General features: G+C 47.5%; 1 protein-coding gene across 1 annotated transcript in view; it reads right to left on the reverse strand.

Moving 5' to 3' along the window:
- KIRREL3 (kin of IRRE like 3 (Drosophila)) overlaps positions 1-14,386 on the reverse strand; it is a 420,743-nt gene that overhangs the window by 7,063 nt on the left and 399,294 nt on the right. The window contains exon 14 of the mRNA XM_019509067.1: positions 9,724-9,833. Coding sequence (XP_019364612.1) covers positions 9,724-9,833 — 110 coding nt within the window. The remainder of the gene's footprint in view (positions 1-9,723; positions 9,834-14,386) is intronic.

Raw genomic sequence — 14,386 nt, forward strand, 5'->3', positions numbered from 1 at the left:
TGGACTCGTTTGAGTCCCATTTCTCTTTTTGGGGTTTTTTGTTGTTCTCCCGCCCTGGCGGGGGGTCGGGCTAGAAGATCTACTAGGTCCCTTCCGACCCTGAATCTATGAATCTATGAAACCCTGCTTCAGCAGGGAGTGGTGAGCGGGGGGGAGGAAACAGAAGGAAGCCAGGCAAACCTTGTACCTGCAATCTCTGCTGGAGCTGCAGCCAGGGAGCAGAGGGGAGGGGCCAGCCCAACTCTCTGGAGCAGAGAGCCCTGCCCAGTCCAGAGAGCATGCTGGGGTGCGAGGGGACTTTGATTTAACTTAAACTAGGAAGGGGTCTGGGACAGAGATTGCATAAATCAGTTTGACCCAAAACAGTTCAGTCTGATACTACATTCAACAAGGTTTATCTCAAACTGGTTCCAGCCATTTTCAAACTGGTTTATGTGCACTGAACATCTGTTCTGTTATGGGTTTAAACCAGTTTCTGATCACTTAAACCAGTTTATGTGTAATGTCTGTCTCTAGCCACAAGGATTGACAAACTACAACTATCTCTTGAGGTTACCATGGGGGAGACAAAACTTATTCAGGAAGCAGGATAAATCACCTGCACTGAGGTCTGTGGGTGTTGACAGATGTGGGGAGGAAACCCCAGTGCTTTACCAGAAGACGAATCATGTCAGTTTGACCTGGCTCACCGAGCATCCATGTAGCTCATGCACTGCAGGGTTTTTGGCACTTTTATCTATTAGATATAACTATTAGATAAAAGCACAACTATAAAGACGCTGGGTGAGCTGTGTCAAACTAATGCAATTATTCTTCTAGGCAGGTGCTACACTCGGTGTGGGGGTGCACCAAGCTGAAAGTAAAGCACTTTTCCCCCCCACATCTGTAAGCATCTTGTGTGGCTATACTGCTACTGGTACTTGATCCAGCTACTATCGAGCTAACACAGGTCTGCCTACATGTCACTGCAGTTACTGTGACTTCAGAGTACATATACTCCTCAGGAAGTGGCTTAATTCAGTTTTAAGAGGGAATCACTAGTTCAAAGACTTAAGAAAAAAACTGCCCTAGATGCAGAGGTGACCAACAGTCAAGCCCAGTGCTTCTGCACCTCTTTTCAGGCACTGACCTTGGAGCCCTTTATAATAATTATTCTGATTTACAGATGGGTAAACTGAGGCATAAGGAGGCAAATAACTTTCCCATGGTCACTCAGCAAGCCAGCAGCACAGCCACAGACCCTAGCAGTAACCCTTGTCTCCTGGTTACTGCTAGGTCACAAGCTCCCAGGATCACATGTCCAGATGTGTACGTGTTCAGCCCTCACAACTGGATGCGTCTCTTCTGTTTGAATCAGAAGGTTTTGGCTCCTGTTTAGGTACCTAAAGAAGGGTGGGCTTTTCAACAGGCCTCAGGCAACACTTACCAGGTCCCCCTTGGTTTGAACTCTTGGGAAATCTGGTCCATAAGGCCAACAGGCTCCTCTTAGCCAAGCAGTACATGTTTATCTCCTATGGTGAATGCTAGCTGAAGGCGAGGAATCAGAGAGAGAGCAGGCTTGTAAAGGATGATTGAGCCTGGACCCTAAAACCTCCTAGGTCCTGAACCCCAGACTCCACAATGTATTTTTGACAAACAAGAAGTTTGATTGCTGGGGAATGGGCCGAGCCTCCGTGCCTGCGCGCATACAAATAGGTGTACAAGAAGTGTGTACGTATCAAATACTTATGACAGTTACAAACAGCACTGGAGCGATGTTGTAGCCACGAAGGTCCAGGGATTATGTGAGAAGCAAGGGTGTTTGTGGCTGATATCTTTTAACGGACCAACTGCATGACTGGGATAGATTTTGACAAGGTTTTCGGTATCACATTACCTTTCCTGAAGTACTGTGATATCTGAAAGCTTGTCAAAGTCTTTCCCAATCATGCAATTGGTCTTTAGATATTACCCAGAAAAATCCTTGTTTATAATACACAGTCCCACTGGAAACACTGGCAAGGTAATGTCTCAGGAATTAAGTTATACATGCGTATACATTTCTCAGATTCAGGCTTTTAAACCCAATACATCCCTTTCTCAAGTTCAGGCTTTTTAACTGGGTCTCTCCCTCTCCTCATCCTTTGCCTGTCACTCATCCTCTAAGTCTGTGCATTTGGGGGCAAGGGCTCCCTTCCTGTCTCTTAGATGGGGACTTGAACAATGTACGTGATTCTGGAAAAATAGATAATATATAACAAAGGGGCTGAGGCAGTGTTTAGACAATGTGAACATATGCAAATCAAACAGCATGAGTGTATCCTAAGGTGTTAATGAATTTATAGATGCATGAGTAATTATTTGTGAAAAGCATAGCTTATTGTGGAGGTCACAGATGGCTGGAGAATAACAAATGTGAGAGCAATTTTCAGAAAAGGGAAAAAGAGTAATTCTGCCAATTGCTGGCCAGAAAGAATTCAGCAGCAGAAAGCACAGTAAGGGAAAGCTAGAGGACAAAGGAGCCATTAGCAATACACAGCAATGGTGCTCTAAGGAGCAGATCACACCAGACAAACTTGATTGCTTTTCTGATGGAATTACAAAATTAGTGGCAAGCGGGGATGTGGTAGCAGAGATACATTTGGATTTTAGCATTTGACACAATGTCTCACAAAACCTCACAGAAGTAATTCAGCCTGACTTGGATGCCAGCCCTATCACATGGACTGAAAACGAAAGGACAGTAAAAAGGCTACTGATAAACAGCAGTCGAGCGAGTGGAGGGAAGATGCCATCTAGAGGGGCACTGTTGCTGTGGCTGACATTAGGTCTGTTTTTATTTAACGTCTGCATTAATGATCTCTATGTGATACTACACAGCATGTTAATGAAATTCACAGCTGATATTAAATTTTGAGGTGTTGTGAACATCAGCGAGGGCAGGGTGATAATTCAAAAGGATGGGGAGAGGTTAGGAGTATGGGCAGGATATAACACAATGAGATTGTATTTAGAAAAGGTGATCTAAGGAGAGGCAGAGAAAATCGTCTGGACTATAATTGTATTCGGTGGGAGGGTGAGACCTGGGCAGCAGGAATATTAAGAGAGTGGGGTGAGAGTGGAAAGCAAATATGGCAGAAGTCAGCCGGGATAGATATCTGAAATAAGGTCAATGCAATTTTGGACCAGTCTGCAGAGGCATCAGGTCACAGTGCTCCCATGTGTATTGCTCTGGTGAAATCTCATGTGCAGAACGTGACTCAGTGCCCAGCCTCCCACTCCCGGAGAGCACTGACACCCTGGGTGCTCAGATGGCATTTAGAAAGGACAACACAAGCTGGCTGAGGATAGGGCAGGCTGGAGGTGCTGACTTAGGAAGAGGAAGGATGAAGGAGGTCAACAAACATGTATCGCTTGGCTAGGAGACAAGAGACACCACCAGGCCCACAGGGCTGAACTGAGATGGTCCATGGAGACCAGGTCTCGTCTAGGGGATAATATTGTCCAGGGGCAAAGAACAGAGGGAGCCAGGATGCCTGCTCCTGGTTGCAGCACTGTGTGTCCTAGGACAAATGTTGCTCTCTCTGCGTACTTCAGCCTTCTGAGTGGCAGCCACCGTAGTTTTGCTTTGGAGCTGTACAGTGCAAGAGCCAGGCTGCTTCACTTAATGCTTCTAATCCACAGGTGTCTCATCAGCCCTCATAGGTGGATTCTGGCCATGGTATCTGCCTTATTAAAGATCTTCCTTAGTTATGGAGAAGGCTGCTGATGCTGCCAGATTTTATGCTTGCTATGCAGGCTGCCCACACCCATCTCGCTCTTTAGCAAATCCCACTTGAGCTGAAAACACCAACTGCAGGACAGCTGGATTCAGCCTCCCAGCTTGTGGGACTCATGAATATTCTGCAGTGGTGGCACTGGCATGAGAAGCAGTGAAAGCAAGTGTTTTGCAATGGGCTGGGGTGTTTTATTGTGCCCTTGGCAGCGCTCAACTTGAGTGAGACTGTTAGGATTCATGCCATCAGCTCTCCAGTCTGGTGGTCCCAGGAACTCCCACAGGAGTGCAGGAACAGACACACACAGAAGTCAGTCTGGGAGGATTTTATCACTATTTCCCAGAGGCTGAATAACCAATGGCTTCACTCTCTAATGAAGTGGAAACCAATATGTTGTGGTGCCGTCTGCAGGTGATGTAGTAAGGAGCCTCTCAGAGCTGCCTTGGGGTCCGACAGGTTGGGCACTGGGGTGGGAATCAGGCAGCAAGGGCTTGAACCCTTGCTCTGCATGTGAAGTTTGCCGAAATATTTTCTCCATTGGGTGCCTTTCTATTTAGTTCAGATGCTGATGGGGACAGGGATTACCTATTTTGCTTGCAGGCATGAGCTGATTTTACAGCTAATAACATCTATTTATTTGTATTATCCTTCCCAGTCACAAAGCCAGTAAATCACCCCTGCAGTGTGGATGCACTTAATATAGTGTATAGGGGTGTTTATACTGATATAGCACAGTGCTGGTAGGATAGTACCCACAACAGTAGATATATTAGGATAACTGGGTTTTAGACTGATAGTGGTACAAAAATGTGCACAGACCAGTTATCCCTGTGTGTGTGTACAGTACAGGGGTATCTGGTCAGATTGCTCCTTCACTTAGGTGGACTTGTTCATCAATGAACTGGTTTCATTTTTTTTGCAGACCTCCCCACCCCCAAGAGTCAAAGTGTAATTCAAACTCTTGTTATAATGAAGGAGAAGTGGGCAGTCATTACAGCTACCCAATTTGCCCCGGCCTCCCCTTCAAGGGCCTTGCAAGGTGTAGGAACAGTGGCTGGTTTCCCTCTCTCTGTCCTAGCAGCTGCTCATGTCCCTACCACAGGCATGTCACCACTGCTTGTTAGCAAGGATGAATTCTTTAACTTGATCTGTCATTTCACTGGCAAACCTGGAGTCTCTTATTAGGAATCTATTTAGCATCCTTAGACTGGGTATTTAATAGCTCGAGGTAGAGCTTATGCCAGCTGTTGTCAACAGCCAGGAGGGGGGAGAATTATATTGGGTGGCCCAAGGGGCTCTAAGTAACAGGAGGGAAGCGAGCAAAGATGGTTCAGGAACGCCTGCCAACAGGAAGGGCCTTTTTCTGGGGTATGGCCTGGCCAAACCACAGTGCTGCAGTGCTGGATGTGCCCAGTGCTGGACACAGCTGTGGAAAGGCTGCAACCTGCACTGTCTAGGTGAAGGGCATTGTCTTACTCTGCATCCAAGGAGGGATCTAGTGTGGCCATGATCAGGGCTTGGAAATTGGGGTTTGCCTCCTGGCTATGCCTCTCACCTGGAGTGCATTATTTCACTCTCCTCCCCTCCCGCCCTTTATGTTGTATGGTTTATTCAGACACAGACAAACTCTCACTAGCTCTGGGGAGCTGACAGCCTTGGGCGAGGCGGGGGGACTCCTTGCACCTCATGCGCCAGCACCAAAGTCACCAGCTGGTTCCTACAGAGCCCCTGTGGCTGCTGCTGACGAACGCTGCCAGGTTCTCCCGGGGCGTGTTGTTCTAGTACAGTGGTTCCCACATTAGGGATTGTGATCTTAAATGAGGTGACAGCACTTACAACTAGGGTTGTCTGCCCCACGGAGTCAGAAGAATGAGAGTGGGCTCGCACTGGAGCTTGACTTGCAAACCTGGAGGGGGGGTTCACACCCAGAATGACTGGGAATGGCTGCTGTAGGATCTTCCATCCATAAGTCCCCAGATGTTTGGTCAGTGGCAGACTGAGGGATAGTTAGGCTAGATGTGTTGACGAGATCCTCTGAGTAACACAAGCCATCCATGTTCTCCTGTACTGAATCTGATCAGCTGTGTTTGACTGGCATTGCCCAGAAAGTCCCCCTGACTTGAGTGAAAAACAGTGAGAGATGTAAAATCTGCCACTTCCTAGGGGGTGGCTTCCAGCTCCCTTTTAAAAATGTGTGCTTCGTGTCTAACTTGAATCTATCTGGTTTCAGCTTCCAGCTATTGGTGTGTGCTCTGCTTTTCTTCGCTAAATTGAAATTCCTCAACTATTTGGTAGTTTTCCATGTAAAGATGCTTATATGGCATAATCAAGACTCCTCTCAATCTTCTTTTTGATAAGCTAAACAGATTGTGCTCCATAAGCCTCTCTGTGAGGCATGTTTTCCAGCTCAATTGTTTTTTATGGCTCTTTTCTGCAAATTGTCAAGATCCGCTTTAAAACATTAGTCCACAATTGCCCGTTGTGTCCCAGTACTGGTCTCACCCATGTTGTGTCTACACCCCTCTGTGTTGCTCCACACCATTCCCCTGTTCACATATCACACTCTCCCATTGTGTCACAGCCTCACACTATTTGGCTGTTTGTACGTTATGACCACTAAATCCTCATAAGGGCCTCCGCTTTCCAGGCTACAGTCCCCAACCTGTAGGGATGGCTGGCAGTTTTTGCTCCCAAAGGGATGAGCTTGCACTTGGCTGTGTTAAAACACATTTGGTTTAAATGGGCCCAGTTTACCAAGCAATACAGACGGCTCTGGGGATTACCCTGCCCTCAGGGTTATTTACTGCCCTGCCAATCTTTCTGTCAGCCAGAAATTTTATCTGCCATTATTCTATATTTATTTCCTGATCACTGATAAAGATGTGTTGAACAGCTTCATAGCAGAACCCCACTAAGAGCACCCCATTCAAGGATGATTGATCTCTGTCAACCTGTCCTTGTGCCACTTAAAATGTGCTTTATTGATGATTGATCATTATTTCCTCTCCACATCTGGGATGATTGAATCATACAGTAGGGAAATGGCTTTTCTCACAACACAGCAGCACCAGAGCCCAGAATAACATTTGTGCTTCCTGACCCCCCTGTTGTATGCCTGTGCCCCTCAACAAAGCTGTTTTGCTGACCTCAGACTCATCCTTTTGGATCACTAAGCTCCTTGGGGCTGGGTATAAGTATTTCTCTCTGTTTGCAGAGCACAGCATGGGCAGTGCTAGGCATAAGTAAATAATGAACAACTTGAGCTTAACCTGAGAAGAGCCCCCACAACCACAGTTCACCTCCCTTTATGATCTTTGAGATCTGGGACAGCTGTTTCTTCTGATGTAGCTCAGATTTTCTATGTTTGATCTTAGCTCTCCCCTCCTGTGCTTCTGAACAGGGGAAAGTGTGTTAACACCTTAGAGAATTGAGACCTAAACAAAAAAATCTCCACTCAGGTAGCAAGACATGGCACTGGGATAATAAGCAGTATCCGAGTCTGTATCCATCCTTTCTCAAACCAACCATAAGGCTTCCTGGCTATACGTATAGACCACCTAAAATCCATCCTGCCCACCCCACTAAGCTGCCTCTGTCTCGTGTTTACATTGATCATTCACAGAGCATCTTTTGCAGCCTGAATGAACTAACACTGACAAGTGCTGCCTGCGAATTTAAACTGGTACGGAAGAAAACCCATAATCCAGCAAACATGCTGAGATCTGTCTGCTTCCCTGTGTATTGAGGCTCTAGACTTTCTCCTTCTATGGCTGGATGGTTTTTTATGGTTCAGCTTTCTCCCCATTTGCTTTGCTTATATTACTCATTTACCGCATGACATGAGCTAGCAACAGCAAATGCAAAGCAGCTCTTGGATGCAGAGTGCAGTGGTGAGAAGAGCTAGCAGTGGGGCTCCTTCTGTCCCTGGACAGGAAGACCCCAGGATACCGACTCAAGAGAAACCCCTGGATTGCTCCACTGGGAGTGGGGGTTGCAATCCTGCAGGAGAAATGCTGCATCTGCGCCATGAACCCCCAGCACCTCCTGCGATTCATCTCAGGGGTCCTAGGGGCCTCCTCATCTTATCCTGCTTGTTTTGCCTGCCCCTATTCTTCCCCCTTCCCAGGGTGGGAGGCTTCCCCACTGTGTATGCTGCCTCACATGAATGCATAATCCACCCTCCAGCTTGGTTAGCTCAGCCCTGGTCTTGCACTTAGCATGGGGCTGGGGCTTCAGGTATGTCTCCCCAGCCTTATTGCCTCTCTCTATGTACATCCCCACACAGGGTGGGGAGGAGTAGATGATGCTGCACAACCATGCCCCCCACCCCTCTTTCTGCCGAGGAGGGAGAAGTCTGTGAATGGAAGCCTCAGCCAGCCTTCAGCCCACTCTTAGATCATCATATTGCTCTCCTGAGCGCTAACTGCAAAGGAGCACAGTTCATGACCTAGTGTTGGTGAAGGCAGGCAGACTAGCAGGCTGTGCTAGTCCCTGAGACTGGGACAGCACAACCCGTGGCATACAGCACTGTGCTGTGCCTCCCCTGTCAGTATGGTCCAGGCAGTCCCCATCTGGAGCGAAGGGAGAACTGAGTCCCCAGAACCAACTCTGCGCTGGACCTGTGCCCACACTGGCGATTCTTCCTCCACACCAGAGCTGAGCACTTCCACCCCTCCAGCTCTTGCACAAAGGCCATCTGGGAGCCTTCAGAGGGTCAGGAAGCGACTCAGATGGGTTTTCCACCCATGATGCCCAAATTCCCTTATGAGGAAAGGCTGAGGGAGCTGGGCTTAGTTAGTCTGGAAAAGAGAAGATTGAGGGCTGATTGAAGAGCAGCCTTCAACTCCCTGCAGGGTGGTTCCAAAGAGGTTGGGGCTAGGCTGTTCTCAGTGGGGGCAGATGACAGAACAAGGAGCAATGGTCTCAAGTTGCAGCAAGGGAAGTTTAGGTTAGATACTGGGGAAAACTCTCTCACTCGGAAGGTAGTAAAACACTGGAACAGGTTACCTAGAGAGGTGCTGGAATCGCCATCCTTGGAGGTTTTTGAGAGCTGGCCAGACAAAGCCTTTGCTGGGGTGATATAGTTGGGGCTGGGACCCCGTGAGGTCCTTTCCAACCCTCATTTTCTATTATTCTATGAAATTATTACATTCCAAAGGACATGGACTCAAGGAGAAGCAGTTGGTTTTCCCAGCCAGTATCAGGCCAAGGTCTTTGGTAGAATGAAGCATCTTTACTAACCTGGTGGACCCAGATTTACATCTCCACAGAAAGGTGTCACCTCTGGCTGCACAGGGCTATCTAGCACCCATCTGGGGTGTTGGGTCAGTGATAACTCACATTTAGGCTTATACACTGCATCAGGCATTGCCTGTAACTTTTGCTGGGGATCTCCCAACTGGAGAGAGAACCAGCCCCCCATAGGAAGGCTTGGCTGTTCAAGTCTAACAAGGCAAGAATCTGACTTTATTACAGCTTCAGGTCATGACCAGACAGAGCCAGAGGCCTGCTGGGATGGCAGGACACTAGTGAAGTTAACAACCTCTGCTGCAAATGGCTCCATGCACATATACTTTTTTGCATGCATAAATCTCTGAAGCTTCCTTAGACCCGCACAGTTATTGCTCTCTAATTAGTTTATTATTACATATTGCTCAACCTACTGCGTGTCCATTTGCAATTTGCAGCAATTTCCCTACTGAGGTAGCAAACTTGCTTTACAATTAGCCCTGTGGGCTGCTCAGCCACAACAATAAAACTCTCCCAGCTCTTTTTCTTCATTAGCAAAGTTGCACTCAAGGAGCTTTTATGGCAGTGAAACATACAACTCAGAGTGACAGGCAAGATTTTGGAAGAGCATCCCTTGCTTTCAGTGGGCATTAGTGCATTGAACTGCATGTGCTGGCACTCATTATTGTCAAAGGTTGTATGGAGTAATGAAGTCAAGGGAAAAGGAATATATTCTTACCATCAGCTGCTTGATGGTGGGGTGTTCTTCTGTCTCTCTGCCTGAGGCAGGCTCCTTATGCACGATCTCCACACGGATATCATTCTTGGCGGATACCACACCTTTCAGATCTGAGCAAAGAGCAAGGCAGTAAAAGAGAGAAAGAAGAGTTGTTACTCGCAAGCTATCATGATCTCAGAGATTTGGCTCATTTACTGAGAATTAGGTCCCCATCAACGTGAAATAACCTACCATAAAGAAATCCACTTTCTCATTGAGATGTTCTTTGTTATTTGCACCCAGGGAGTCTCACAGCATTTTGCAAACATTCATTAATCAAGCTTTGCAACAATTGGCAAGGTAGATAAAGGGGAGGTAGAAACTGTTTAATACACCACCAAAATGCAGTCACCTCCAGGGAGCTCAGCAGTAGCTCCTGAACAACACAGCAGTTTATGACCAGGAGTGAAAATGAGAGTGTGTCCAGCTGAATGCAGTCCTTTAGCTCAAGTGTCAGAATCTGTGATCTAGAATAGAGAACTTGTTGATGACACACTCAAGAAGTACGTGTGATAGTATCACTTTTCAAATGGTAGGAGACTCATAAAGATGGCTCTAACAGGGAAAAAGTATCTGGAAGCCAGGCAGGGCAATACCATCTTTATGAGCTTCCATGTTGGCCTTAGGGATCAAACTGCGAATACTACAGTAAGTGCAGGAAATGGGAGGCAAAAGATCCCTGGATCCTTCCCAGGTAACAGGCTTGATGCAGGGATTACCGGGTAACGTCCTCCTCGCCTGTATTAGCCAGATCAAACAAGGTGATTTAATGGGCCCCTTCTGCTCTTAATATTCACAAACATCCAGAGGAATTCATTCAGGAAGAAAGCAATCCCTAATGATCACCAGCAGGCCAAGCCTTGATTTTTATTGTGTTTCTCTAGTACAGTATTTGCATGTACCCTGTGGCCACATCTATATGAGTGGTAGACTACACAGTTATTACTATGCAGTCATTTAGTACTTGCATAGTACTGGCGTTACTGTGCAATACCATACAGTACTGTTTTTTTTCTGATGCTACCTTGCAGTAGCAATGAGCTAATGCACAGTAGCATCGTGTCACGGTTAGTGCCCAGAAACACTACTGCACAGTGGCATCCAACTCATCCAGGTCTACAAACCAGGTAAGTGGTGCAGTGTTAGTCTTCTGGTAGAATCCAGAGCCCAGGGATTGTCCACAAGCTGGATCCAGAGCATGAAGCTGTGTCATTTGGCCTGCGGGGTTGGAATTTGGGAGTGGCAGCATTAATTGCTGCACCTCTTGGAGTCATGGTGGCCACTGCTCTTCCCACCATCAAATTTTTGACCCTTCAGGCAGCCCCACAAGCAAGATAACTCCAGATGTGGCCTGAGGGTGTCCCCAGGGATCCTGAGATTCAGCCATGTGATGAGCGGTAGCAGCAGTAATGATTGCAACTCTGGGAGCCATGGCAATTAATGCTGCCACTGGACCCCTGAGGAGCCCCATGGGCTGGAAGACATGCTCTGCAAGCTAGATCCAGCCTGTGGGCCAGATCTTGATCAACCTGGTCTAATACATTCTCAGTAGTGGATATTGGAGGGACAGGAACTCTATTCACCAACCCTAAGGTTTTGAATAAGCATCACTGAGGAGATCCCCAGGACTGGACCTTTGGTTTGACTAAATGCCTGATCGTTGGGATCTTCAGCTGAACCAGTGGAAAGAAGCTGTAACATTGAAATAAGGGTTAACAAAAGAGGTTCTGGTGAGACTTCCCTGCTCTCTTTTTTCAGCTGGGTTGAGACTCTCACAGGAAGAGCCTTCCAAATTGCTCTTTAAGTCTGAGAGGCAACTAGGGATTGCAGAAGCCCTTGTGAAAAGGGGGCTTGCAAAAATTAATGAGCAAAGAATTAGCTAGTGTCTGCGATCCCAATCTAAAGCCTGCTCAATCAGCAGCAGCTGTTGCTGAACTCTAAAGAAATAGCTTGCTTTTTTGTGCAGTAGGAAAGCAATAGGAGGGGAAATGGGACTGAGAGACTGGGATGTTTCTGGAGTGAATGTTTCTTGGTTTCCCAGGAGGGGTCAGCAGTTTTTTGAAGAAGTCGTTTTTGAAAAATTAAACGAAAGACACCAAACACCAGGTTTTAAAGGAGAAGAAATATCTGCATGAGTCTAAGATGCAACGCAGAGAAGAATGTGGTTCCAAACAGCCAGCTCTAAACACAGCCCAAACTTTGAAGTTATGCTCCAAGTTGAGAATTGAATCCACCTATCATGATGGGTTCTTGCCTCTTAAAGGGTTTGACCCAAGCCCTGGATTCAAATACTTCCAAATCTCTGGGCTTTTCAGATCTGCCTCCAAGTTTTGTAGCTAACATCCCTCTCCAAAAGTGATGCACTCAGCAACTATGGTATTTTGACAGGCTTCCAAAGAGGCCAATTTATTTAAATGGTCTATGCCAGTGGCTCCTGGACAGTTGGCTGAGGAGCTGCAGCACTTGCTGTGGGCTACAGAGAGCTGGCTGCTCACAGTGGGCTGGCTTCTCTTCCTTGCCAGCTTCTAAATCCTCCTGAAAGCAAAAAAATGCATCCACTGCTTTGCCACAGGACCAGCTACGCTGACACGGGCACATTATGCAACTGGGAGGAGTGGTGGGTGCATGACCATATAATGTTCATCATGTAGCATATGGCACTGCTACTTTCCTATAATGTGGACCACATCTTAGCCAAGTCTTGGTGCCTCATTGACCCCTCTGTAGCATGGCATAAGAGTATCACGAGGTGCTCTGTAACTTTATAACCTGATCCATCACTTTCCTGGAGGAGCTTAGGTCCCTCAACAGTTCACGAGTTTGCACCCTAGAGAGTAAGAAAGACCAAGGTGTAAAAGAGACCTGAAAGCTCCTGTTGCTTTATGGGTGAAGGAGCAGCAGGGAGAGCCTCAGGCAGGGAAAGCTGCTCATTATGAGCTGCGAGGAACAGGTACCCAGGGATTTACCTGCTACAAGTACTTACTGCAGAACTAGCTGCACTGCAGTAGCACAATGGGCTAGAGCCCTGCATGGAAGACAAGATATCATTATCACAGAGGTCAGCAGCAGTAAGCCACCCCGGGGTTGAGCCGGCAGCTAAATCAGGAAACGCAGATGGCAGCTCAGGGGGTTACCTGACCGAAAGGGGCCAGGGCCAGGGAGATATGTATAAACACAGGCCCTGAGCCAGGAGAGGTGGTCTGGCCTTTGGGGACTACAGATGCAAGAGCTCCAGAGCATGGGGGAATGTAGGTGAGCACCTAGCTAGCACTGGGGCTACCTGGAGGAAGGTAAATAGAGGGCTGCTGTTCTACAGAGGAATATTACTTAGGGTTAGGCAGCCAGCCATTGTTTATGCTTGGACCAAGAGGGGGTTTAGTGTGTTTTATAGCCAGGCTTGTTCCTTGGTTACAGCTTCAACTGGTGGTTTGGGCATAGCTGAAAGGGGAGTACGTGGAGGCTATAGGGGTGCATGGTGGTTTAATCTATGGCAGATGCCAGGGAATGCCTGTGTTTAGAACCCTGTTAGGGTCTTGATTCAGGGCATACTGCAGGCATAGGATTGAGGGGGAGGTTGAAGCCTAGAGAGAAAGAGAAAGGCTGGAGCCTAGCTTGGGCAGGAGCTGGACAAGGGCCTAGGGACCAGGAAGGGCAGAGCCAGGGGGTCCTGTGCATGAAAGGGACAGTGACAAGGGCCAGGGGACTTAGGAGCCAAAGCAGGCTCAGTAAGTATATTGCTTAGGACAGGGTAAAGACAAAGCTGAATTAGGTGGTGAAGGGCTGTAACACAGAAGCCAGATCAGGCAGTGGGCCTAAGCCAAGGGAAGTGGCTGAGGCCCTGACAAGGGTGTAAAGGCCACAGGTGGCCTGGTAGTGGGTTGGGACCAAGTGCCCACTGGAATTAAGTGGTAACACCTGTGAGGCATGGGTACAGCTGTAGGGCAGGTCAGAGGCCATGATTAGCTTTTAAAGCTAACAGGTGCCCTGGGGAAAGGTGCCAATGGACTATCAAGGCCCACTTAGGGAGGGCAGTGGGGAGACCAGTAGGAGCCAGGAAGAACTAGCTGGTGTCTAGAGGAACTGGGGCTTGCTCTTGGACACACTGGGCAGCCTTCCTTCCCATCAAACAATTGCATCAGGGCATGGCAGGTGAGTAACGGGGGAAGGCACTCTAGAGCTGGAGCAGTGTAAGGGTTGTGTGGTCACCAGGGGGTATCACAACCCCCTGGAGCCTGAATGCTGTTACACAAGGTAGTAGTTAAAAGTTAATTGTTAGAGCACCTTGCAGTTCTGCAGTACTGTACTTTTTTCCCATGGATCTGAGCTGTATGCAGGTGGGACTTGAAGGGTCCTCTTGTATAACTATGTCCATTCCCCTTCTATCACTGGCAACCTCATCAGAGAAACTTTTTGATAAACTGACCAGGGTGGGGTAGAGGACAAGGTAGGGGTTTGGCATAGTGTTCCTATTAGGTGGCTCTTTCTAGAAACCTTCTAATATCCAGCCTAAATATATTAATGGGTAGTTTATATTTGGCTTTTGTATCGTTATTGATCATCATTGTATCATCGCTGGCTTTTTTATCATCATTGATCTTTAGCATAAATAACTCTTCTTCCTCCT

Source organism: Gavialis gangeticus, unplaced genomic scaffold (assembly GCF_001723915.1).
Source record: "Gavialis gangeticus isolate Ggan-Ray unplaced genomic scaffold, GavGan_comp1, whole genome shotgun sequence".
Taxonomy (NCBI): Eukaryota; Metazoa; Chordata; order Crocodylia; family Gavialidae; genus Gavialis; species Gavialis gangeticus.